Source organism: Sminthopsis crassicaudata, chromosome 1 (genome assembly GCF_048593235.1).
Source record: "Sminthopsis crassicaudata isolate SCR6 chromosome 1, ASM4859323v1, whole genome shotgun sequence".
NCBI classification, from domain to species: Eukaryota; Metazoa; Chordata; class Mammalia; order Dasyuromorphia; family Dasyuridae; genus Sminthopsis; species Sminthopsis crassicaudata.
Window position 1 is genome coordinate 41,856,080 of NC_133617.1, and position 24,113 is coordinate 41,880,192.

Sequence of the window (24,113 nt, forward strand, 5' to 3'; positions counted from 1 at the left end):
TTTATAAAAATTTATAAAAATTTTTGGTAAAGGAAAGAACTTTTTTTAGGGAAAAATTAACAAAAGAGAACTATCCTTTTCTTTCCATTTAATGAAAAATGATTTTTTTTCCCCAGGAAAGCAAGTCTTTCTTTCTACCACACCTCCCACTGCTGCAACCAACATGAAGGTAAGAGAATGTCTGGAAGGCTTCTTAAAGCATTTCATCTTCATTCTGGTTCCTATAACTTCTTGCTAAAAAAAAAAAAAAAAAAAATCTTCCTCTCAAGATGTATGAAGGTCCTAATGGACTTTATAAGCCATTGGCTCATCTTCTGTTCTTAGTGGGTGAAGAGAGGGTTGAAAAGAGAATTTTCACAGCACCTTTGATCCGGAACTGGAGGAGAAGGTCATGAGGGTAACAAGGGACACAGGGATTTTCACTTTCCTTCTTTCTTTTTTTTTCCACTGTCTCATTTCTTTTTAAATATATATTTTAGAGGAATCTTCATTTTCTCATTTGCATGCAGATAAGGGCATAGTGTAGGGCAAGACTTCTTAAACTTTTTCCACTTGCAATTTCTTTTTGTCTGAGAAATTTTACATGACCTTGGTCATATAGGTATACAAAATCAAATATTTATTGATCATTTACAAAATCATAATTTTTCTAGCCCTTTATTCAGTTACCAAATCCCACATGGGGTTGCAACCCACAGTTTAAGAAATTAGGGTATAGGGACAAACTCACCCTTGATTTTTTTTTTGAGTTGAGAAGAGCAAGTCTCGGAACTGGGTGGGTCCAATTTCCTTAGAAGGCTATGGATAGAATTTTTAGAAGGAATGACTCATAATATCTTGTCTTCCCTTTTTTTTTTCCTTTTAAGGTCTCTACTGATGTTTACTGTCCCATCATAACCAATCTGAATGAACAAAGAAGCAATTCTGAACACGAAGGGACCATGCTGAGCTACCTTCAGAACATGTCAGTCAGCTTGCCCAATAAGTCGTTGTCGAAGGAAACTGCCTCCAATTTCACTGAGGTAATTCTTCTCCTACATGGGCCCATCATGTTGAAATTATCTTTGGGAATAAACTATGTGTGTCATTGGGATTTTTGTAATTGTAAGAGATGAGAGCACTTTGTAGTTAGATCACATTGTAATCCCAGAAGAGTGGGATTTAAACTAAATAGGGTCCTAAATCTCTACCCACATCTCTGTTCTGGTCCTTTAGAATTCTGTTTGACCCCAGAGGTTAGAGTGGGACCAAGTTGGTTGGTCTTCTCTTAAAGAGACTTAAACTTCATGTCACTTAACATCTGTTTCTTCCTCTGTAAACTAAACAAAGCAAAACAAAACTTTAAAACAATTAGAGTGGATTTTGTTGTTCTGGGGCATAATCCCTCCTCGTTGGAGATCTTCCAGCAAGAGGCTGGTTGACCACTCCCTTCTCAGAAAGGCTGCAGATTTGGTGATTCTTATTTAAGCACAGTTTTCTCAGACTGATCCCGGAGGCTCCATGCACTTCATAAAATCTCATTTGGTTGTTGAGGAAAACTCCAAGTTCTTGGAGGCTATCCCAGCAGAATATGAGCTGCTAAAATAGAGAGGTTTTGAATGTGGGTCTGTTGACTGACCATGTCTATTTGTGAAATCAGCCTGGATCAGACTTAGGTAGACAGATGGTACAATAGATAAGTGTTGTTTTTGGTGTCAGAAAGAGCTGAATATGGTGTTACTCTAGAGTAATTTAGAGGAAGATGAAAGTTTTTGGCCACAAAAAATCTTCAGTCATCTCCTAAGCTATATAGGATCTTTGACCTGCCTTGGTAGATGAATAGCCACATTAAATAAATAATTTATTTTTTTTAATCTTTGAAATAGAAATCTTAAAAGTCACCTAAATCCCATCTGGGCTATAGTACATTTTCGCTTTTCTCCATTTCAGGATCTGGGAAAAACTGTAAAATTTGAAAATAAGATTCAATTAAGAAACTAAGGGCTCATAATCAATGTCTTTTAAAAGTCTCAGACCTAGAAGAGATCCCCATCATTCTTGGAGTCTATTCAGTTGGGCTACATTGACTATCTGTCAGCTTTCCTCTTGCTCAGAAAGATTTAGGATATATAGGTTCAACAACAATATATATATATATATATATATATATATATATATATATAAATGTACTTGAATTGTTGAGTGTCTGTGTATGTGTGTGTGTGTGTGTGTGTGTGTGTTTATGTGTGTGTGTGTGTTTGTATATGTATAATATTACAGCCTTCTTTGAATCACTTACATTTCTCAGGGAAACTTTATACACACAAACACACATGCCAAACTTTATATTGAAAAAGTAAAAAAAAAAGAAAAAATTCCCAGTTGATCAAAACCAAATCATTTAAAAACTGATATTATGCATAATATTCCATACTCATAATCCCCTACCTTTGAAATGAAGGGGTAGGGAAAAGCCTTTTAATATGTCTTCTTTGGACCCAAACTTCTGATGCACTTATTAAATGCCTGCTGTATATCAGACACTGTGCTTAGGACACAAAGACAGAAATGAAATGACCTGTACTGACAAGGACCTCTTTTTCTCTTTTTGAATTCTTTCAAAAGAGCCTTTTGAATTGGAGACCAATTTATGTCACCTTTGAGGTTTCATCTGGAGATGTTTTACCTTTAGTGTGCTCCAGATTTGGGGGCTGTTCTTCCCTGACTCCATAATAGCTATATTTATGGTCAGAGATCGTTTTTGCTCTTTTGCTCATTTTTAAAGTTGAAGGCTGCTCCCATGGCAAAGAGGAGATTGTCCTGAGCTTCCTTTATAGCAGTTTCATGCTACCTTGGGGCTGGTGCTGCTGGCTTCCTTCTTGTACTGGTTGAGAATGGCTAAGTCCCAAGTATTATCTTGGGGTTCAAGGGCTCACTATTTGCCTTCTGTAGTTGCCCTGGAGGTCTCACAGCTAGCCTGCTGATTCACCGGTTGCTGAATCAGGACAGAGTAGCCAATGCTGTTGTACTTTAGTTAAGAGGTTCCCACAGATTGTTCCCTCCTTCCCACTGGATTGAGACAGACCTTTTCTGAAGTTCTTCCAAAATATCTTCTGCTGGGAATTTGTTATATTCCAAATATTTGTGGGCTCTGTCCCTCCAGAACTCATTCAGAGATTTGATCTGGAGTTGATTCTGAGGGAAGCCAGGAAGAGTTCAAAGATCTATCTACTCTGTGATCTTGGCTTTGCCCCCAAGTAGCTCCCTTTTTACAGGGCAGAAAACACAGGAACCCAAATCACAGTAGTACTTTATGTACCAGGTGCTGTGTTAAACTCTTTACAATTATCTTATTTGATTTTCACAACAACCTTTGAAGGGAGGTACTTTTATGATCCCCATTTTACAGATGAGGAGACTGAGGCAAACATTAAGTGTCTTACCCAAAATCACAGAGCTTGAAAGAAAGTATCTGAAGGTGAATCTGAACTCAGATCTTCTTGTCTCTAAGTCCAACACTTTATACATTGTTTCACTTTAATGCCCTTAAATTAGATAGAACATCATTTCAAGCATTCATAACATGGGAAGGGGACCAGGAAAGATCTCATCCAGGAGGTAGCCTAGTTTAAAATTCTGACTTTCTCTTAATAACAATTCTGGGAATGGGAACAGGCTTGAAGATCTAAGAGACATTTCTCTAATTGTTCATACAACACATGGATATATTAATATGACCAAGAACAATTTTGGCATAGGAGATAGAATTGATTTTGTAGTCAGAAGACCTGGATTCAAGTACCACCTTTGACATAAACTACTTGTTTAATTCTGGGCAAATTCTAGGTGCACCCAGATAACTTTGTAAGAGTTACTCTCAATATTCTAAGAGTGAAAATAGTTGCTCATCTACACGGAAGGAAGAGAAGGAATTTTCTAATGAGAAATTGGTTTCACTATTGAAATCCTAGGTCTGATTCCTCCTCTCCCCTCTCTCACCTTTTTTTTCTCCCCTCTACTCCAATATAGAAGGCACAATTCAGGAAGATTTGAGTTCAAAACTAGCCTCAGAAACTTTCTACATGTGTGACTATGGGCAACTCACTTTATCTCTTTTTGCTTCAGATTTATCACCCATTAAAGAATGGGGATCATAATAGCATCCACTTGCTAGGTTGTGGTGAGAGGATGAAATGAGGTAATATTTGTAAAATTCTTATACAGTGACTGGCACCTAGCAGATACTTAATAAATGCTTGTTTTCTTCCTTTTTTCTTTTACTCCACCCAAAAATGTGTCAAAACCAATAAAGTGAATAATACTTTGTAAATGGAGAGGGGGAAGACCAGCTAATTTTCTCCATCCCCAGATGCCCTGTGCTTAGGAGATTTGTATACTAAATACTAATAGTGTATACTAACCTCTGTTGAAATCAATCCTTCCCAGAAACCTGCTTTAGTTTTGTAGCTTTACTTCAATATTCTGTCTTTACTGAGGATTAATTATTTACCAATTAAGTGAGGATGCTGGGGAATGGGCAAAGTGAAGTATTCACACTGGGAGCTTAGCAAAGAAGTAATACTGTGGAAAGAACTGTTTCTCTAGTGTCAGAGAACCTGAGTTCAAATCTCAATTCTGTCATTTATTCCCCTGTGACCTTGGACAATAAACCAATACATAAATGCTTAAAAATGTTTGCCATATGCTGAGATACAAAGAAAAAAATGAAATAGATACTCAAGGTGCATACATTCTTTTGAAGTCACTATTTGAATTTTAGTTTCCCTCCTGTAAAATGAGGGATTTGGACTAAAGTTATCAGTGAACATTTATTAACATTTTCTGAATACTGAGTACTGAATATTAAGTACCAAATAGTTCTTACCATTGAGAAACTTATATCTTAATACATCATGTAAATAAGCAACAGTGTCCAAGATGCTTAGAGAGTGAATGGAAGGTAACTTTTGGGTGTGTGTATGTGTGTGTTCTCTTTCCTTTATAATTTTAAATCTACAATCCTAACAACTGGAAATGTTTAAAGGACTCGAATCAGAGGTACAAAACTTTTCTTATATTATGTGTAAGAGAGACAGAGAGAGTTAAGAGCTAGAAGATCAGTCACAATGGAAAGAACATTGGAAAAGAGAATATTTTAAAAGGTTTTTTTTTTTCTTTGTTACCTGAGTCAATGATATCCTCTCCTTCCTAACCTCAAACCATCAGAAGATTAAAAAACTTTGAAATACTTTCATTCTGTGTTAGCTACTGGGGAAACCAAGTCTGTTGACTGTTGAGCATTCCATCAAATGGAAGCCATGCTGGGAAGATACATTACCAAGGGAGTCTCCACTGAGATGAATGAAGCAGAGATTTCTGCAGTCTGCTTTGAGGAAGAATACATATCTTTGTTGGATATTTCCATATATTTCCATGCACCATTTGCACATCAATGGATATATTAATGGTTCTACTTTAAAAGGTCTCATTACAGGGCATGTCTCCTGTTTAAAGATTATATATATTCATATTCATTTTAGAAGGTTGGTAGGCAGAAAGGTTCTAGAAGGTTGGTAGGGAGAGAGAGATTCCTTTATGGGCTAGCGCTTCAATACTTGCCTTTGAATGAATGAAAAGATATTTAGCACCTACTATGTGCCAGATGCTAAAGATACAGAAATAAAAGCAATGACAGTCCTTATTCTCAAGAAGCTTATATTCTAATGGTGGGGAGGGAGAATATATAGAGGAGCTATTAGCCAGGAAAATTTTCTTTTTCTTTTTTTTGACAATATCATTCTAAATAATGGATAAAGATATAGATATGATTATATATATACATATAGATCATAGATAATGAAAGCACAGTCCCAGGATCTGAACTCGACAACTTGAAGGTAGAAAAGGTTCCATTAAAAAAAAAAATTGGTATTTCCAATACCAAGGACAGCTTTTGACCCTTAATTCATGCCTATTAAAATATTTCAATGAGAATTCAAAAATTCTAAAATAAATTCAATGGGAAAAAGAAAAAGGGCTTTTACAGAGTAGTTATTTAATGAGTATTTGCTGATAGACTGATGCTGCTTTATTCCCTGTTTTATGTTCCAAGAAGCAGCCCAGGTAGGTTACCTGATTTCTTGAGAAGCATCCTACAAAATCATTCCAGCCACATTATGGTTCTGGCTGGTCCAGGTACAACAACAATAGATAACTCAGAGTGTTAATAGAGGAAAAATTGCATCCCTCCTTCCCACAATTCCCAAACATCGCTTGTTGTGTTATTTATTTATTGCTAATGAGAAGAATCTGTCTCACACCTAATACTGTAGCTGCAGCAGCTCGATATTTAATTGCTGCAAATTAAAACCATCAATTTCATAAGCTGTGCATAACGGGAACATTCGGCTGAGATGCTACTACTCTTGCCAATACGCTGTTGGGGATAAAATGGGGAAAATTAAAAACAAAAACAACAACAAAGAAAACAAGAAACAAATGGCAGCCACCCAAATAATCTGCCCATTGATAAGCAGATGCACCGATCCTCACATGTACCCTGGGCTCTGCCCAAGCAGAAGTCTGCCAGACTCAGGAATTTCTAAAACTTCCCCCACTCCACCTACTTGCTTTATAATCAAAAGACCTTAGAGATTGTATAGTTAAAACTTGTTTTGTGGGACTAAAGACTGCATCCCAAGTAAGGTCAAGGCATGAAAGACAGGGGCTGGAACCAGTTGCTCTCACTCTCAGTCTGGTACTGCTTACATGATGCAAACTGGGTAACTCTCTCAAGGTGATTCCCTGAAACCATCCATTCTCCCTCCAGGGACCTCAGCCCAAACTGCCAAGCAGTTAGTTCCCTGTGTTCTAAATCATCCTCTTCCCCCATTTTATACTTATCCCAATCCAATCAAATGTAATCCAACCCAGCCCAATCAAATCCAGTTCAATCCAATTCTATTGAGTTTAATTCAACAAGGATTGATGAATACTTGCTTTGTGCCAGATATTGTGTTAGGCACTAGAGACACAAAAACCAATGTAAATTAGTTCCTGTTCTTTATAGGGAAGGTTATATTCTACTGGGAGGGAAGGGGAGGACACTACATGTATGCACAAAACATATATGTGTGTGTGTGTGTGTGTGTATGTATTCATTACATAGTTGCATATATGTAAACTTTTTCCTGAAAAACTGAATGCTAACAATTGAGGGAGAGGTCAGAGAGGGCTTCATATAGGAGATGACATGGACCTTGAAAAACTTAAGGATTTTGGGACTCACAGGTAAAGAAGGAGAGCATTCTAGGCATGGAAGTGAAGGCAAGAAGGGGAGACAGTCTTTGCAAAGGCATGTGGATGAGAGATAGACTGAGGCATTCTGGACATCTTGAGCACAGGGACGTTGATTTCGAAATGAGAGAATGAGACAGGAAACAATGTGAGATTAGAAAGGATATTTAGAGGCAGATCATACCTGACCTGAAAAGTTTTCAGTTTATCCCAGGGAGCCCCTGAAAATTCTTAAGTACAAGAAAGTTACATGGTTGGACTTCTTGTATGCTTAGCAGACAAGAGTGTCTCTTGGCTCACTTTTATTTTTTTTTTTGCTGAGGCAATTGGGGTTAAATGACTTGCTCAGGGTCACACAGCCAAAAAGTACAAAGTGTCTGTGGTCAGATTTGAACTCAGGTCCTCCTGACTTCAGGGCTGGTGCTCTATCTACTATACCACCTAATTGCCTGGATGGTTTCCTTTTAAAGGAAAATTTGGGAATATTCTCAGCTCTAGGAATGAGAATTCATTATAATTTGAAAGCAAAATTAATTAATTTTAAAGTTAAACATATAGGTAACCTACTGATCTTTCAGTAAACCTTCACATAGATTCTTTTGTGCAACTTGACATGAAATTGCCCAGAATTGCTTGCGTACTAAAATGAGAGAATCTTAGCAAAAAGAATTCTGAGAAACAATCTGAGCCAGCCTTGAGCTGAGCAGGATTCCCCTTTATAATGTCCCTGACAAGTGGTCTTCCAGCCTTTGCTTACAGATTACCAGTGATGAGGAACTCACTATTTAAAGAAGAATCTATTCTAGAGGTCTCATGTTTAGGAGGTTTTCCCCTCCTATGGAGATGAATTCTGCCTCTGGGACACATTTTCCTCATTGCCCCTGATTATATCCTCTTAATTCTGCTTTCCAATGCTGGCTGGCAGCAATCATGTCTCTTTTTTTCTCAAACATTCATCTCCTGGAGAGTGTTTGGAGGAGAGCAATCAGAGAGTGAGGGATGTCATATGAGGATTGGTCGAAAGAAATGGGCATGTTTAGTCTAGAGAAGAAGATTCAGGGTGTCATGACAACTGTCTTCAAGCATTCGAAGGACTGTCCTTCGGAGGATGGATTAGCACAGGACACAGTCAGGAGTAATGGGTAGAACTTAGGAAGCAGACAATTTAGGTTCAATGTCAGTGTAAATTTCTGCCATGAGGGATGCTGGGTCCAGTGGAGGTCTTCAAAGAGAGGTTGGATGGTCCCGATGAACCAGACTAGATAGTGAGCTCCTGCCGATCCTAAAAGCTTTGTGATTTGGTGACTAAACTAAACATCCCAGGTCCTCAATGGTCCTCAAAGGTAATCAGCTTCAGGACCTTCAGCATCTCAGCCAGTCTCCTCCAAATAGACACACACCTACTTCTGAAAAATAAGCACATCTGTTCTTGTTTGCTTTTAAATAGCCTTACACAAGCTGCCCCTGATCTATCTTTCAGGTCTCATTGGACATCCCTCTCTCTCCCACACTTTGCAATCCAGCTTTCCTTCTGTTCTGTACTTGTCTATCTTCATTCTTGGCTGGAGTGCCCTTCTTCACCACTGCCTCAGGGGCATTCTCAGGTACCCTTTTCTTTATGAAGCTTTTTCTGATGTCTCCAATTGCTAATGCCTTCCTTCCAATAGATGCTCTTTCTTTTTAAGTCTATATATTTATTTTCACTTATAAGTATATTTGTATTGTATACATTTTGTTTGTATTTGTCATCACCATGAGAAAAATAAACTTGCAAGAAGTGTTATTTCATTCTTAGTAAAATGACAGCACAGTGCTTGGCACATAGGAGAAACTTAGTAAATACTTGTTGATTGATATTGCCTAATAATTCTCACATAGAATCTTCAGGATATATACTAAGCAGAATTATTATTTTTTTTCTTTTTAGACCTTCTTAGAAACCATAGGAGAGGTGCTTGCCCCAATTTGGACAGATGAACATGAGGTAAGATTAAATGTCACCTTGGTCTCCAAAACTTGTCTTGGCTCCCATTTATTTCCCTAGAAATATCACAGACAGACCTGTCATATGTGAAAAAATGAATTCCTCTTCCAGGACCTTATGACCAGGAAGTAACTCAGTTCCTGTGGACTGAATAAACTCAGAATATGTTAATAACTCTTGCCTAAGAATATCACCTTCATGAATTATTGCATTTTCTTTTCCTTTCTTCTCCTCCCCTCCACTCCTATCCCCAATATTCTGCTCTCTTCCCCATTATCCTGTTTTCTTCCCCTCTCTTCCTTCTCCCTTCTCCCTTCCATAAACCTTCCCTCTCTGACACTCTCTTCTCTTCCCTTACATACTTACAAAGTGTGTGATCCTGGCTAAGTCACTTAAACCTGCTTGCCTTAGTTTTCTCATCTGTAAAATGAGCTGGAGAAGGAAATAGTCAATCACTCCAGTGTTTTTGACCCAAAATGGTTTTTTTTTTTTCCAGCAATCTGGAAGGACCTACTAGATCGTGGTCACTTATGACATAATATTTGAGAACCTAGGATTATCTCCATATCACAATAAAATTCAATAGAGAACTTCACTACTATTTACTAATTTCATTCTTGGTTCTGATCTGTGATTTCATCATGGCAAGTGGCTTCCTATATAGAAATTCCTTCCACCAACAGTAGATCAATTATGATTCTTCCCCAGGGCTTCTTAACCTTGGGTCTCTGACCATTTTATTTTTATTAAAATATTTTGATAGTTGCATTTCAATCTAATTAGTTTCCTTTACAATTCTATGCATTTTAAAAACATTTGGGGGCAACTAGGTGGTGGAGTGGATAGAGCATAGCCTTGAAGTCAGGAGGACCCGAGTTCAAATCTAGTCTCAGACACTTCACATTTCCTAGTTGTGTGACCCTGGGCAAGTCACTTAACCTCAATTGCTTTAATAAAAGAAAGAAAAAAAAAAGATATTATCAGAAAAACATTTGGAGGAGGGGGCTCCATCAGCTTCATTAGATTGCCAAAGGAGGCCCAAAGAGATGAAGAATCCCTAGACCGGAATGTTGCTTAGGGCACTAGCTATGGTCACCCAGCTAATATATGTCAATGGCAAGACTTGAATGCAGGTCTTCTGTCTCTAAGACCAATTCCCTGCTTTACCTCTGATCATTACTATGTAAACACATCAACTTGTAGCCCAACAAAGATCAGAGGCAACATGGAATGAGACCAATAATTCATAGTTTGCTTTGTAGTTACTTGTATTTTGTACAGAAAATAAATTAATTTCTTTTGAAAATAGAAGCATAAAAAACTCATTGTGGTTTATATTGGCAAGGAGACGAAGAACTGAAAGAATCAGGGGACAGATGGCACACCATTGAGGGAGGATGTCTTGTGTAAATTAGAGAAACCAAATTAGACAAGGGTGGAAAAAACATTTCTTGTTCAAAACCCAGGCAAATGGAATTCATGAAAGAGTTGCCCCAGTGTATTAGAAGCATGGGAGAGTGAATGTTTCCTGGTTTCCTTCTGCATGGAGAGACATTTAAAGGACTGCCAAAAGGAGAATTTGAAAAGTAATGTTTTATATATAATTTTAAATGAACTTATCACAAATGTTCTGCTGCAGAATATAAATAATCATGAAATGTCCTGGCTCAGATGTTCCTTTCTCCTACTCTGTATGCATTGAACAGAATGGATGAATCAGTCATCACCTAACAGGAATGCATGCCAGACATTGCACCATTATATGCTGAGCCTATTGGAAATCAGGCAACGGGCCTAGAAGGTTTCTAAAATTGAGCTTTCTTTTCTATTTCCAGCTTGTTAGAGTGTCATGGGAAATCGAGTTGTGGGAGAGCTCTAGAGGACTTTGGCTGCCGATAGATGCTAGAGTTCTAATTGAGGCAGGAGGAAAAAGATTGGTATTGGATACATAGACATATGGCAGCAATAGAGAGTCAGAACTAGGGTGGGGTAACTGGAACAATGTCCCCAGAGTCTCTACATATAGAGTATACAAATGATAATGGCTAAAATAACCTAACCTACATATTGTTCAACTGAAATTGTCTGTATTATTTCTTTGTATTATTGTCACTTCATGAATTATAAGCTTGATTTCAGGATACTTTTATGCTGTTTGTTCAAGGTCTGTTGCTGCCCTGGGTGTCAAAATTGTTTCCCATAATAGGTACTTTATACATGTTTATTGATGATTGGTTGTGATACTATCAGGGAGATGTTGTTAGAATGTCAAATGCACGCTTGCCAAAAAAAAAAAAAAGACCATTTTAGGGGAAATTCATACAGGGCAAGAGTTTACATGATGGGAAAAAAGTGATATAAAGACATTCTCAAGGTTTCTCTTAAGAACTTCAGAATTGATTGCATGATATGGGAGACACTGGCACAAGACTGCCCAGCATGGCATGCTCTCATCAAGAGAATTCTGTGCTCTATGAGCAAAGCAGAATTGAAATAATTCAGAGGAAACATGATATGTGCAAAGTTAGAGTATCCACTCCTAATGTTCAAATGGACTATTTGTGCCCGACCTGTGGCAAAGCATTCTGAGCTCATAGTGGTCTGATTAGTCAGAGTCACACTGTTCCTTGACTCCAACATAGTGATGGCTCTTCAAGAACAAAGGACAACAGCCAACAACCATGTTTGGTTGTGACACTAGTGTAGTATTTGGAAACCAACATTGGATTTGAAATAAAGATCCTTGACTTTATATACTGACCTTGCTGCCACCACTTTGGGTGACTACTTACCTTTCCATCCTCCCCCCCTCCCTATTCTTCCACTCCCTACCTTAATCTCTTCCTCTATAAAATAAAGAAGTTGGATCGAGAAGCAGAAAAGTAGAAAATTTTCACAAAAGGTGAAAACGGTATGTTGTGATCCACATTCAATCTCCATAGTTTTCTCTCTGGAGTCAGATGGCATTTTCTATCACAAATTTATTGGAATTATCTTGAATCATCTCATTGTTCATCATAGTTGATCATTCCATAATCTTGTTGTTGCTATATACCTTGTTCTCTTAATTCTAACTCACTTCACTTAGCATTAATTCATGTAAGTCTCTCCAAGCCTTTCTGAAATCCTCCTGCTGATCCTTTCTTACAGAACAATAATATTCCATAACATCCATATACCATAACTTATTCAGCTCTTCTCCAGCTGATGGGCATCCACTCAGTTTCCAGTTCTTGATACTACAAAAAGGGCTGCCACAAACATTTTTACAGAGACACTGCTAGATCAAAGAGAATGCACAATTTGATGTCCTTTGTGCTTAGTTCCTCTTTTTCATCTTTAAATAAATCTGGACATACTGTTGAATACTATCAGCAAGATTGTATTTCCAGCTATGTCAATGAATGAAAATGGCTTAGCAAGATCCCTGAGGGCAGGGACTGAGTTTTTAATTTGTTTGCTTGTTTATCTTTTTATTTTCCTTATTTAGCTTAATTTATAATCCATAAAGAATAGAGAAGTCACATTTATATAGCTCTTTATAGGTATACATGGACAACTAAGTGATGCAATGAATTAGAACACTGGGCTTGGAATCTAGATAGCTCATGTTCCTGAGTTCTCAAATCCAGCCTCAGATATTTCCTAGGTGGGTGACTCTGGGCAAGTCACTTAACCCTATTGCTTCAGTTTCCTCATTTGCAAAATAAACTGGAAAAAGGAAATGGCAAATCCACCTCAGTAGTTTTGCCCAAAAAACCCCAAAATGAAGTCATTGAGAGTCGGATGCAAGTAAACAACAAGAAAATGTATACCTAAGTTTTAAGATCAAGAGACTGGTTTTACTGATAGGAAATGAAGCTTTGGAAATTTAAGCAATTTAAAATTCCAAGACAAGATCAGAACTCAGCTCCCCATGTTTTCCTTCCCACCTCTTAATGGAGAATCCAAGCTAATCTCAGTAGAATGTTTCCAGTGATTAAGTCCACTTTCTCCTTGACATATTTCTTTATCTGATGTGATTTTTAAATGGCGCTGTTGTTTATCAATCTCCCCTTTTCTTTTCCCCCAGCAATCTTCAGTTGTGGTGGATTTGATTGACACTATTGACAAAGTTCTCTGGCACATAGCTTCCAATGTGCAAACGTACAAGGTGGCCATTACCATCGAAGGCTCATCTTCAGTGGCAGGTAAAGGGAGTCTGGTATCAACATCTAGTTCTTGTATATGACTGAGAATGGGGAGGGGTAAATCATGCAGAATGGAGGCTGGAAGAATGTAAAGAGAGATGCCATTTCCAGCATCACTCCTCCTCCTTTTCCTACCAATGATCAATAAATATTTATTAAAATATAAAACCACAGACTGTCCCAATTGGAAAGCACCTCAGAGGCTATCTAGTCTTCCAGCCCAATAATCAATATTTAATTAAGTATCAATTATGTTCCAGGTAAGGAATTTAGAAAGAGGCAAATAAAGTCTCTGCCTTTACGGAGCTTTCATTCTATTAGAGGTGGTGGTGGTGGGGAGAATATATATATATATATATAGTTTTTCAGTCATTTCAGTCATGTCTAACTCTTCATGACCCATTTGGCATTTTTTTGGCAAAGATACTGGAGTGGTTTATATTTTCTTCTCCAGCTTATTTTACAGATGGGAAAATGGGGCTAAATGACTTGCTTTGGAGCAAAAAAACTAGTAAATATCTAAGGCTGGATTTGAACTCAAGAAGATGAATCTTCTGACTCCAGTCCCAATGCTCTATCCACTCTACCACCTCATTGCTATGGCAGCTCTATATGTAAATAGTTGTAGGGCACCTTGGTCAGCAGCAGTTGTAGTTGACACCTTCATGGCCTAGGGCTCATGTTGGATAATGGATCACTTCAAATTTAGCTAAAGTGGTCCTTGGTGACAGTCTATTTCTAGGTCCAATTCTCTCTAGACTGATAGCACGCACTAGATCCTATCACCAGCTTGCTTAGCCCTTTGAGAACCCGGGCAGGGTTACCTGTACACTACAATGGGGCACAATAAGGAACCTTCAGGAGACTCTCTGAAACTATCTTGTTGTGTATGAAATGATGCTTTGTGGAAACACAACTAGAAACAGGACAGATGTATTCAAGTCAGTGATGCACGAACAGACCGATGTCAGCATTTTCCTGTAGACTTGGAAGCTGAAATCACTTAATTGAAGCCACATTCTCCATTCAGAGCAAGAGAATAGATGCAACAGCTCCTGGAGATGGATAAAGGAATTGAGAATAAAAGAGTTGAGAACAAGGTTTCATAGAATCAGCTGGAACTGTTCAGCTGCAATCTATTTTTCTAAAGAACTAGTCAAATAAAACCAGACACCATATAAAACCAGCCTTTCTATTTTAAAATCTTTATTTCCCTAGATAAGGACATTCTATCTCAGGCTCTGCGTCTTATAACTAGGGAAACATAAGGTTAATTGTTCCATGACTCAGTTTCAACAGTTGTCTGTCTCTCGATGTTTTTATATTAATGCAATTATTTATGTGGGTGATGCGTAAATGACCCCCATTTCCTGTTATTTATCAGCCCCTTATCTTTTATTCTGGTCTCTCTGGCGGCCCAGAAAGGAGCAGGTACTATGAATCTTATGTAAACTGCCTGTGGGATGGTACAAATTGTCCTCTGAGGCATCCCAAATGGGGCATTCCAAACTTTACAATAATTCCTAAAAGCAAAGGCTATTGTGATAACTTTGGGGTCTCTTTGACACCCCAGTTATTTTTCTTTAGCCACACTATTAAATGATCTACTTTAGAATGTCTCCCCCACATCTTTTTTCTTTAAAGGAGTTATCTTCCTAAGGTAATCGTCCTCTCCAGGGAGATCATTCTATTTCCTCACAAAACAGCTGGGGTTTTACAATCGAGATTTACAGTAGCTGTTGAGAGAGCAAACTCCGCTTTATGGGGAAATCGGGCAGTAAAGGTTATTGATTTTTATCTTCCTCTTGGCTGGTTTGTGCTTTCAGAGTATTCGCTGGCCAAAGTGCCCCCCGAGACAATGACTTCTTATCACTACCGCTTCCCCACCCAGGGACAGAGCTACATTGAGATTCCTCGGGAGGCCTTCCATAGCAAAGGTAAGTCATGATTGTACAAGAAAATCCATGGCTGGGCAGACTCAGCAACTTTCTCAATCTCTACCCTTTATTCTCATCTGAAAGGTTTTTAGGAAGAGGCTACAACATTGTCAAACTTTCTTGGACCTCCAGAGAAATTTGTTTCTAAAATCTAGGGAAATTCTGTGATTGATCAAAATGCTAATGATGTATTATTTTTTCTAATGCAAATCGGGGTTCTTTTGATGACGCATCTTGTAGCATGAAAAGGGCATGAGGAATCAAAAAATCCATATGCTAATTATGGCTAGGCCAGGAAATAATTGGGTAACTTGATCAAGCCACTTCATTTCTTTGTCTTGGTTTTCTTCTCAGGAACAGGGTGAAAAATAATTCTTCCTGTTTTCTTTATGAAGAAAAATTGCCTTATGTTGTATAATAGAAAGTCTGCTGTTTTGGGATGCCTTAAGTTTGAATCCTGACTTTGCCATTTACAAGTTCCTTATTAACACCTCCATTTTATTCATGAGAAAAGTCAGTGGACTCAGACAGGTGATAAGACCTGCTGGTATCAGTCAGCGAGGAATTTGAAACTAGGCTTTCCTAACTCCAATCCTAATGTTCTGTATTCTATAGGATAACAAGAAGAGGAAATGGAGTGGTAGTAGACCACTTTGTGTTCCAATGTTCTGCAATTTATAAGAGAATTAGCCAACTTATGAGAAATCAGATGATACAAGTAAAATCATAAGATGTGTCTGAGGTGATATGTCTTCTTGGTTTTGAGTTTATTTGATTTAGATCTGGGAAGGACCTTTGAGGTCATATAGTCTAACTCTTTCATTTAACAGATGAAAAAAAAAAAAAGCAAAAACAGATACTCAGAGAGACAGCTTATGAAAGGTTCTTGATCAAAGGGCAATTGGAGCCAAGTCCACTCGATTTTAATCAATCCCCCTAGCTCTCCACCATCTGCTATTATTCTTCCTATGGCCATCAACCTCTGAGGCCTTCATTTTGTAGATCACACAGGATATTAAGAGCATCTTTACAGAGGTACAATCAATGGAATAAAGCTAGAGGGAGAATGAATTAACATCTCTCCAACTCAGCACAATAATCACTCAGACAGATAGACAAATACACAGAGTCACCGATGTTTGCCAAGCTTCCACTTTCCATAAAGAAGGCAATGGGCACCATGACCCCCAGGTGATCAGAATGTTTCCCTACCACGCACGATCTACCTGATATATTCTGATGACTGAGCTCTTCTAAACTGAAGGGGGGGGGGGTTAGGCCTGTGACTGCCACATGTGCTCTGAAAAAAAAATAATTGAGATCATATGGAAATGGGTTTTGGGAAATGCCAAAAATAGCTTGTGTAAAATTCCTTTTTTTTTCTTTCCTTTTCCTCGTGCCCCTCTTGACTTTCTGTTCTGTACAAACCTTGTTCTTAGACAGTTATCCACATGGAAAATGAACTTATGATAACTTGAAGGGCCTGGCTTTCTTCCCAAACCATGGGGCTTAAGTAAAAGTGAAAAAAAATACCCAAAGTCTGTCTCTCTGAGTGACCTCTGCTAAACCATCACCAGGACATTATTTCACTTTTCAAAGGCTGACATCAAGAAGAGTTGGAGTCTAGCGGAAGCCATAAGGGATATTTGCACGCTAGATGCTACTTGTAAAACTTGCAAATGTCTTCTTGCTCACAAGCTTGAAAAGCTATAAATACTCCCTATGCAGACAGCAAGTAAATAATAAAAATTAAAACTCAGAAACGTAGGTGCATGTACACATAAACATACACATACAACTCTTAGTAGAGGGGGAGCTTTCAAAAGTCACCGAAAGCTTGCAAGGGCAGCTGGCTGCTGCTGGTCCTGGAATTCACATGGGGCTTCAGACTCACTTAGGTTTAGGCCTCTGGTGTGTCCTGCTTGATCTCAGGGCCAGCGTCCTGTCCTGGGCAGGCCAGTGTAACAGGGGCATGGCTAATTCCACCATGGAGCTCTAAGCAGTGTTGAGTCACCACTCTGCATTGCAATCTCTACTCCCTGCTCCTCCCCAAGCTTTGCTAGGGGCTCTGCTCTCCCTTCACGCTTCTTCATTGGAACTCACCCTTCCTGAGGAAGACGTGCAAAGGGCCCTGTTATTTAATCAGCAAGTCTGGGACCATGTCAGGCCTTTCTCCCATTAGTCTAAACCATTGAGAAGTCAGATGATACAAGTAAAATCACAGGATGTGTCTGAGGTGGGATTTGAAGCCAAATCTTCCTGGCTTTGAGATGCCTTGATTTAAAGGCTAACTCTTGGTCTCTGCTCTTTCTCAGCTTGGACTACCATTGTTGGTCTCCTCTATCACACAATGCACCACTGTTTCAACAGCATCCAGCCGGCTGACACGAAGTAAGTCTTCCAGGAATGTATTTCTGTGGCCTGAGGGGAAAGGGGATCAGGGTATGGGCAGCTTGTACATACTTCTGGATAATTTGGGCTTCCAAAGCCTTGTGCTTCGCCATTAGTGACAGGGAGATGATTAACAGGAGCAGGTGTCTTACTGCTTTAAAAAAAAAAAAAGAAAGAAAAGAAAAGAAAAGAAACACAAACTGTAGTCCTCTAAGGATTTCGCAAGGCCTTATGTGTAAATCATTACATTTTGCCTTTGAGCCAGACTGAATAATTTATTATTGTCTGACTGAGGCAATAGAATTAGGACCCTTTCTGACAGCCATAAAGTAATAATAGGATAACCACAAGCTTCCAATCCGTCATCTTGTTCTTTATAAAAGTATCCTTGTCCTCGGCCTCTCCAAAAAGGATTGCTGTGAGAGTTTCCTGGGAAGGAGCGGGGAGATCCTGGGCAGGGGAAGGCTTTCCTGCTGATTCAAAGGCACCGAGACATTGATTTAGGTTTCCTGGCTTTGCAAACTGGGTTTCCCAAACTATTTGTGCAAAATCTTTAAACCACCCAAAGAGGAAGGATCCATGCTCCTTTGAGATCTAGATGCCACATTATCCAGGGCTAATTTTTTAGAAACTAATGATTTAAGCCCAGAGTCTTTCTCTGAGGGTACTGCTCTTAAGCCATCCATGTTTTTGTCCAATTTCTGGCTCACAAGTGGCCACAATGAAGTTTCCTCATTGGAAAGTATTGTTCCTTTTTTTTGTCATTGTTTACCCAGTGCCTACCATCGTGGCTGGCACACAGTAGACAATCAGCAAATATTTGTTCACAGGTTAAGTAGAAGATGCAGTGTTTCTGTGACAATATCAGTGGGGGTATCCCCTTGAATTGTGCGGCTCATACAAAGTTAATTCATTGCCTACCTATCTTGGACAACTCTTATATAAGTCCTCCCCCAAATTCTCCAATCAATATACTACAGCTGCCTTGCTTTCTCTGGTCATCATGAGGATATCAGCAATGTGCTGGTAAATAAACAATTAGCTCTGAACAAAAAAGTACACCAGACACAGTTTTAATAAAAATTAACATGTATTATTAATGTTTTCTCCATCACCTTCTTTCATCTAGGCAATTAGCAAAACAATAAATTAAACTTTGATCTGTAGCATTTGCCAATTTCCAATGTGCCAATGCTTACACTAAAATTTGAATAATCAGTTCTAGTTAACTAGTTTGAAATGACTTTGGGAATACTCCTAATATCAGAAGAACATATGGTTCATCCATCTTTTATTTTTTGTTATTGCTCTTTAACTAGTACATCAAACTGAATTTTTTGGGGGGAGAGAGGAGCCCAAAAGTGTTATTCCTCAAGTATAAGAATTTCTTGCTATAGAGAACTCCCTCCGCCAATTCAGACCACTGCCCATCTATGACTTGGTAGGTAAGAATTAATCTAGAACTGGATAAGTTCCAGGGAGTCACCTGAAGCATTCAGAAATTATGAACTTGCCCAGGAACACACAGCTAATTACCCAGACTCAGGATTTGAATTTAATTCTTTTTAGCTTCAAGTCCAGGACTCTGTCCACTATACCATGCTATCTCTTGTCAACAATTAGATACAAATTTAATTGTAAATCTAGAAGCAGCCTATTTGGATAGGGAAGAGGTCAGGAAACTCATTGATCTTCTTTCTCTCTGAAGCCAACACTGGCTCAATACTGGGGCATACATGTTTCTATTTCAATACCTGGGAGAGAAGGGTGAGAAACATAAAGATGAATACCTGCTTAACTTGCTCAAGGGATGGTTAATGATAGATGACTTGTTCAAATAGATGCTCTTGTCCCAAGGTCTGGGAAAAGCTACTCTGAACAAAAAATGGAAAATATCTCATTCAGCTTTATCTTTGTCTTAGGAGAATTCATGGTCTACATTTATTATTATTGTTATTCTTAATTTTTATTATTATTGTTTTATTATTTACTATATTATTGTATAATTATATTATAGAATTAATAATACATAATAAATTTATAATAATATTAATATTGTTAACAATATTAATACTAATAATTTCTATTTCTAGAGTGTTTTAAGGTTAGCAAAGTTATTACAATACAATGCAATACAATACAATAACCCTATGATGGATGTAAAATGAATATGATTATCTCCATGTTATAGAAGAAGAAATTGAGACTGTGGAAATTTGAATGACTTGCATACTGTGTGCCAGACACTGTGCTAAGTTCTGGGGATACAAAGAAAAGTGAAAAATAGCTTTTTCTCATAAGGAACTCATAATTGAATAGTGGAGACAGCAGGTAAACAATTGTACACAATAAGAGATATAAGGGATATAAATCACCTGATTCAAGGTTCAACTTTAGGTTTCCTAACTCCAGGTTCAGTACTCAAGCCACTAATCAATACTGCCTCACTATTGTGAGTCTTATGAGACAGAATTAAATGATACAAGGCTTGGGATCAGGAAAATCTAGATTTGAAGCCTGCTCGATCACTCACTCTAAGGCTGTTTTCTTCTCTGTAAAATGGGAATTATAGGAACACTCACCTCCCAGAGGTGTTATGAGATAACATGTATGAAATATTATAGATATGCCAGTTGTTATTATATTAGCATCATTTATTAAGATCAGTTATACATGACACCATAGTGTGCAAGAATTCATGAGAAATTAACTTTTGTGGGCTAGAACAGAGAGGACTAAAGCCATTTCTAGTCTGGCAATAAAACCCCAAGAGTACTCTTTGCAGGAAATGTGGCAGATTATGTTTTTTTTCCCACAAAAAGGCTAGCTTATCTGCCTTAGCTCCAGAGACCACACCTGGGTTTTAGCAAATAATCCACTGTGCTCGTAGAAAAGCATAATTCTCTTTGGAGTCTTTCTAAGTGCCATCAGATGTTTCCTCTCATCAATGCAAGGAAGAGAGTCCGAGTAGCTTAGGATGATTGGAAACTAAGCCTTTTGAAACATTCATAAGCTCTGAGAACATCAGAGATGAAAAGTCCCATCCCATTCTGTCCCTCATTTTTCAGATGAAGAAAATCTGTCCCTGGGGAAAGAAACGGATTTGTCCATGGGCATATTCTGATGTCCTCCCCCCCCTGTATCTTATGAAATGAAAAATTTAAAGATGTATATGGTATATAATATCATAAGAGAATAGCATTAAACTTTGGGTTGCCACTATTCCTTGAGAAATCCAGGACCAATTATTTGAAGCATGAGAAATCTTTCCAAAATTCCCTTTCCCTTTCCATTTCATGAGCATTATCTTTTACATGTCCTTGTACTTCATAGACACAACCGTTAGAAGAGTACAAGAATATTCAGAACCTCCTAGACCAGTCTTAGTTCTGTGTCTCTCTTTTCAGCTTTTTGACATTTTATTTTAGATTTGAGACCTTCAGAGAGCTCCTTGTGCCACCACATTTAAAAAAAAAAGATGCCTCTCATTTTTTCTTCATTGGTGTTTTTCCTAGTGTCTTAGAGCTGAAAAGACTTTGAGAAAGCATTTAGTTCAACTCTATCATTGTATAGCTGAGAACCAGAGTCTATGGGAGTTTAAGTGATTTGTCCAAAAGTATACAATGAATAAACATAAGAGGCAGAACTAAAACCCAAGTATCTTGAATTCTTCTTGTTCTTTCCATCATATAATGTTATGAACTCTAAGACATGGTGGATGACCTCTTAAAACTTTTTAAAAAATAGTTAGTACTATTGAATAACCAAAAATAATATGGCATTCGGCTCTCCTCCGATAGAGGTCTTCTAACAAAGATTGAGTGGATGGTCACTTGTTGGGGATATGACAGTGAAGATTTGAACTGAGATGGACATTAGGCTGGATAGTTTTGGAAGTGCCTTTCAGCTGTGGGATCCCATGATTCTAGAGTGATAACCTTGAGGATTAAAATTGTAATGAGTTCTTAGCCATCTTTGCACATGTAGGAAATAGATCCACAGGAAAACAAACAGAGGGCATTTGTCAACTATTTGACTTTTAGAAAGTAAGCTGATCTTTTCTACAGCAAATTGTAAATGAAGCTTTGATAAAGCTAAATTATTTCACATTTTCCATACACTTACCAATCAACTGTTTTGGGAAGTAGGGCCCAGAACCATCAACAACATCACCCCTGAGCATTTTTTTGTTAGACATGCATTCTGTGCCAAGTCTATTTTGGGTTTTAAAGAAATATGTGATATTGTCTCTTTTTTCAAAGAGCTTACAAATTTGAAAATGGAGGCAGAAACATGGCTATATCCAAAGCATGTAGAATGTAACCTTGTTAGGAAAAGATCCTAGCAGATGGGAGAACCGAAAAGGTTTCACGCATAAGCTGACAGTTAAGTTGGATCTTGAAAGAAAACATGAGATGGAGGAGAAGAAGGAGGACATACTTGCTATGGGGCTGCCGGTGCAAAGGCATGGAGATTGTAAATGAAGTATCGTGTATGATGAATGTCAAGAAACTCGCTTTTATGAACTGATTATTGAGTGTACAGGGGGAAGTTATCTAATAAAGTTGGAAAGGTTGGATAAGGACAGATTGTGAAAAGCTATAAATGGCAAACAGAGGAGTTTGTAATATTTGATCTTGGAATTAGTCAGAATCAATTGAGTTTATTAAAAGGGCAGAAAGTTTGACATGTTCTCGGAAAATCTCTTTGGTGACTATGTGGAAGATGGACTGGAATGGAGAGACATAAGTCAGGTAGCCCAGTTAGGAGTCTATTGCAATAGTCCAGGCAAGAAGGAATGAATGAGGGCTTAAAAAGGATATTGGCTGTGTGAGGGAAGAAAAGGGGACACATGAGAAAGGTGATGGAAGATAGAATGGCAAGATTTGGCAGCTCATTGCATAAATGAAGTGAGTATGACAAAAATGACTCTAAACATGTGTAATTGGTAGCAGAAGGAAATCATGTCAGTCTGTATTTCCTGTGGGTGTTCTACCATGGGAACCAGTCATTTTGCAAAGGGCAGATTTCACCTCATCATGTGGAAAAAAATGAAAGAAACCAAAAAAAACCCCAGAAAACTTCCCATCAATTGGAGCTGTCCCAAAGTGGGCTGCTCTCCCTTTCAGTAGGATACTGAGCTCATTCTTACTATGGGACTATCTTCAAAAGGACTTATTTGTCAGACATTTTTGTCAAGTCCTGACTTTATTCAGTCATGTACCAGGCATAGGGGAGATACAAACTTTACATAAGATACAGTGTTTCTTTTTCTGTGTGTGTGTGTGTGTGTGTGTGTGTGTGTGTGTGTGTGTGTGTGTGTGTGTGTGTGTGTGATATCCCTATAATGGAATATAACCTAAAAAAAACCATACTGAATAAAATTTGGGAAAAAATAGAATATAATTAAAACTGTTCACAAAAGTACAGCTCAGATGGCCCCTCCTCCCTAAGGCCTTTCCTAATTTCCTTATTGTTAATAATCTCTCACTGTTAAAATAATTTTGTCTAACTCTGTATATGTTGGATTTGTCTATCTGTGTACATGTTGAATTCTTTCAGTATAAATATAAGTTCCTTAAGGACAGGGAGTATTTTATTTTTGTCTTTGTGCCTAGTATGGGGCCTTGCAAAAAGCAAATATTTAATAAATGTCCATTGAGTTGAGTCAGATCTTTTTATTGTTGCTGTTTGTTTGTTTTTTGATGAGGCAATTGGAGTTAGTGTTAAATGTCTGAGACTGAATTTGAACTCAGGTCCTATTGTCTTCAGAGCCAATGTTCTAGCCATTCTACTGCTCCTGAATTGAATCAATTGTTTAATTGCACTTGGAAGTTGCTAAGTAAAGCACTGTGAGGAAAAGGCATTATATACATGGAGGAAATCACAGAAGGCTTCATGGGAGAGGTTGCCTTTAAGTTGAGCATGAGATAAGGGAATTTCTACTAAGATATGCTTAGAAGTTGTGGTCTTCACAGTCACTGCCAACCTGTGAATCTGTAGTCCTATAATCACAAAATTTTAGTGTCTTTTATTCCAAAACACACTTTGTGGGGTCCTGAGTCATATAATTGGTAAACTGGATTAGAGATAATGAGTTTAAGGGGTTCTCAGAGGCATCCAAGCTAATTCTTTCCAATTACAAATAAGGAAACTGAGGTAAGGATTGTTAGATGGCTTGCCCTAAGTCACACAGGCCCCAAATATCAGAGAGAGAATTTGAGCCAAGGTCTTTGAGTTCAGAGCCGGTCTGATTTTCCCTGGCCCACATTGTCTCCCTTTGCAGAAAGATTCTTTAACACTAATTTAGCGTTCCCATAGTTGCATCTACTGTCA

The 24,113-nt window shown here is 38.1% G+C and overlaps 1 protein-coding gene across 2 annotated transcripts in view; it reads left to right on the plus strand.

Moving 5' to 3' along the window:
- Positions 1 to 24,113, plus strand: part of ADGRD1 (adhesion G protein-coupled receptor D1) — a 435,558-nt gene that overhangs the window by 47,039 nt on the left and 364,406 nt on the right. For both annotated transcript variants that reach the window (XM_074299712.1, XM_074299710.1), the window contains 6 exons: positions 117 to 169; positions 867 to 1,022; positions 9,203 to 9,259; positions 13,332 to 13,449; positions 15,276 to 15,386; positions 17,702 to 17,777. In XM_074299712.1, the coding sequence (XP_074155813.1) occupies positions 117 to 169; positions 867 to 1,022; positions 9,203 to 9,259; positions 13,332 to 13,449; positions 15,276 to 15,386; positions 17,702 to 17,777 (571 nt within the window). The remainder of the gene's footprint in view (positions 1 to 116; positions 170 to 866; positions 1,023 to 9,202; positions 9,260 to 13,331; positions 13,450 to 15,275; positions 15,387 to 17,701; positions 17,778 to 24,113) is intronic.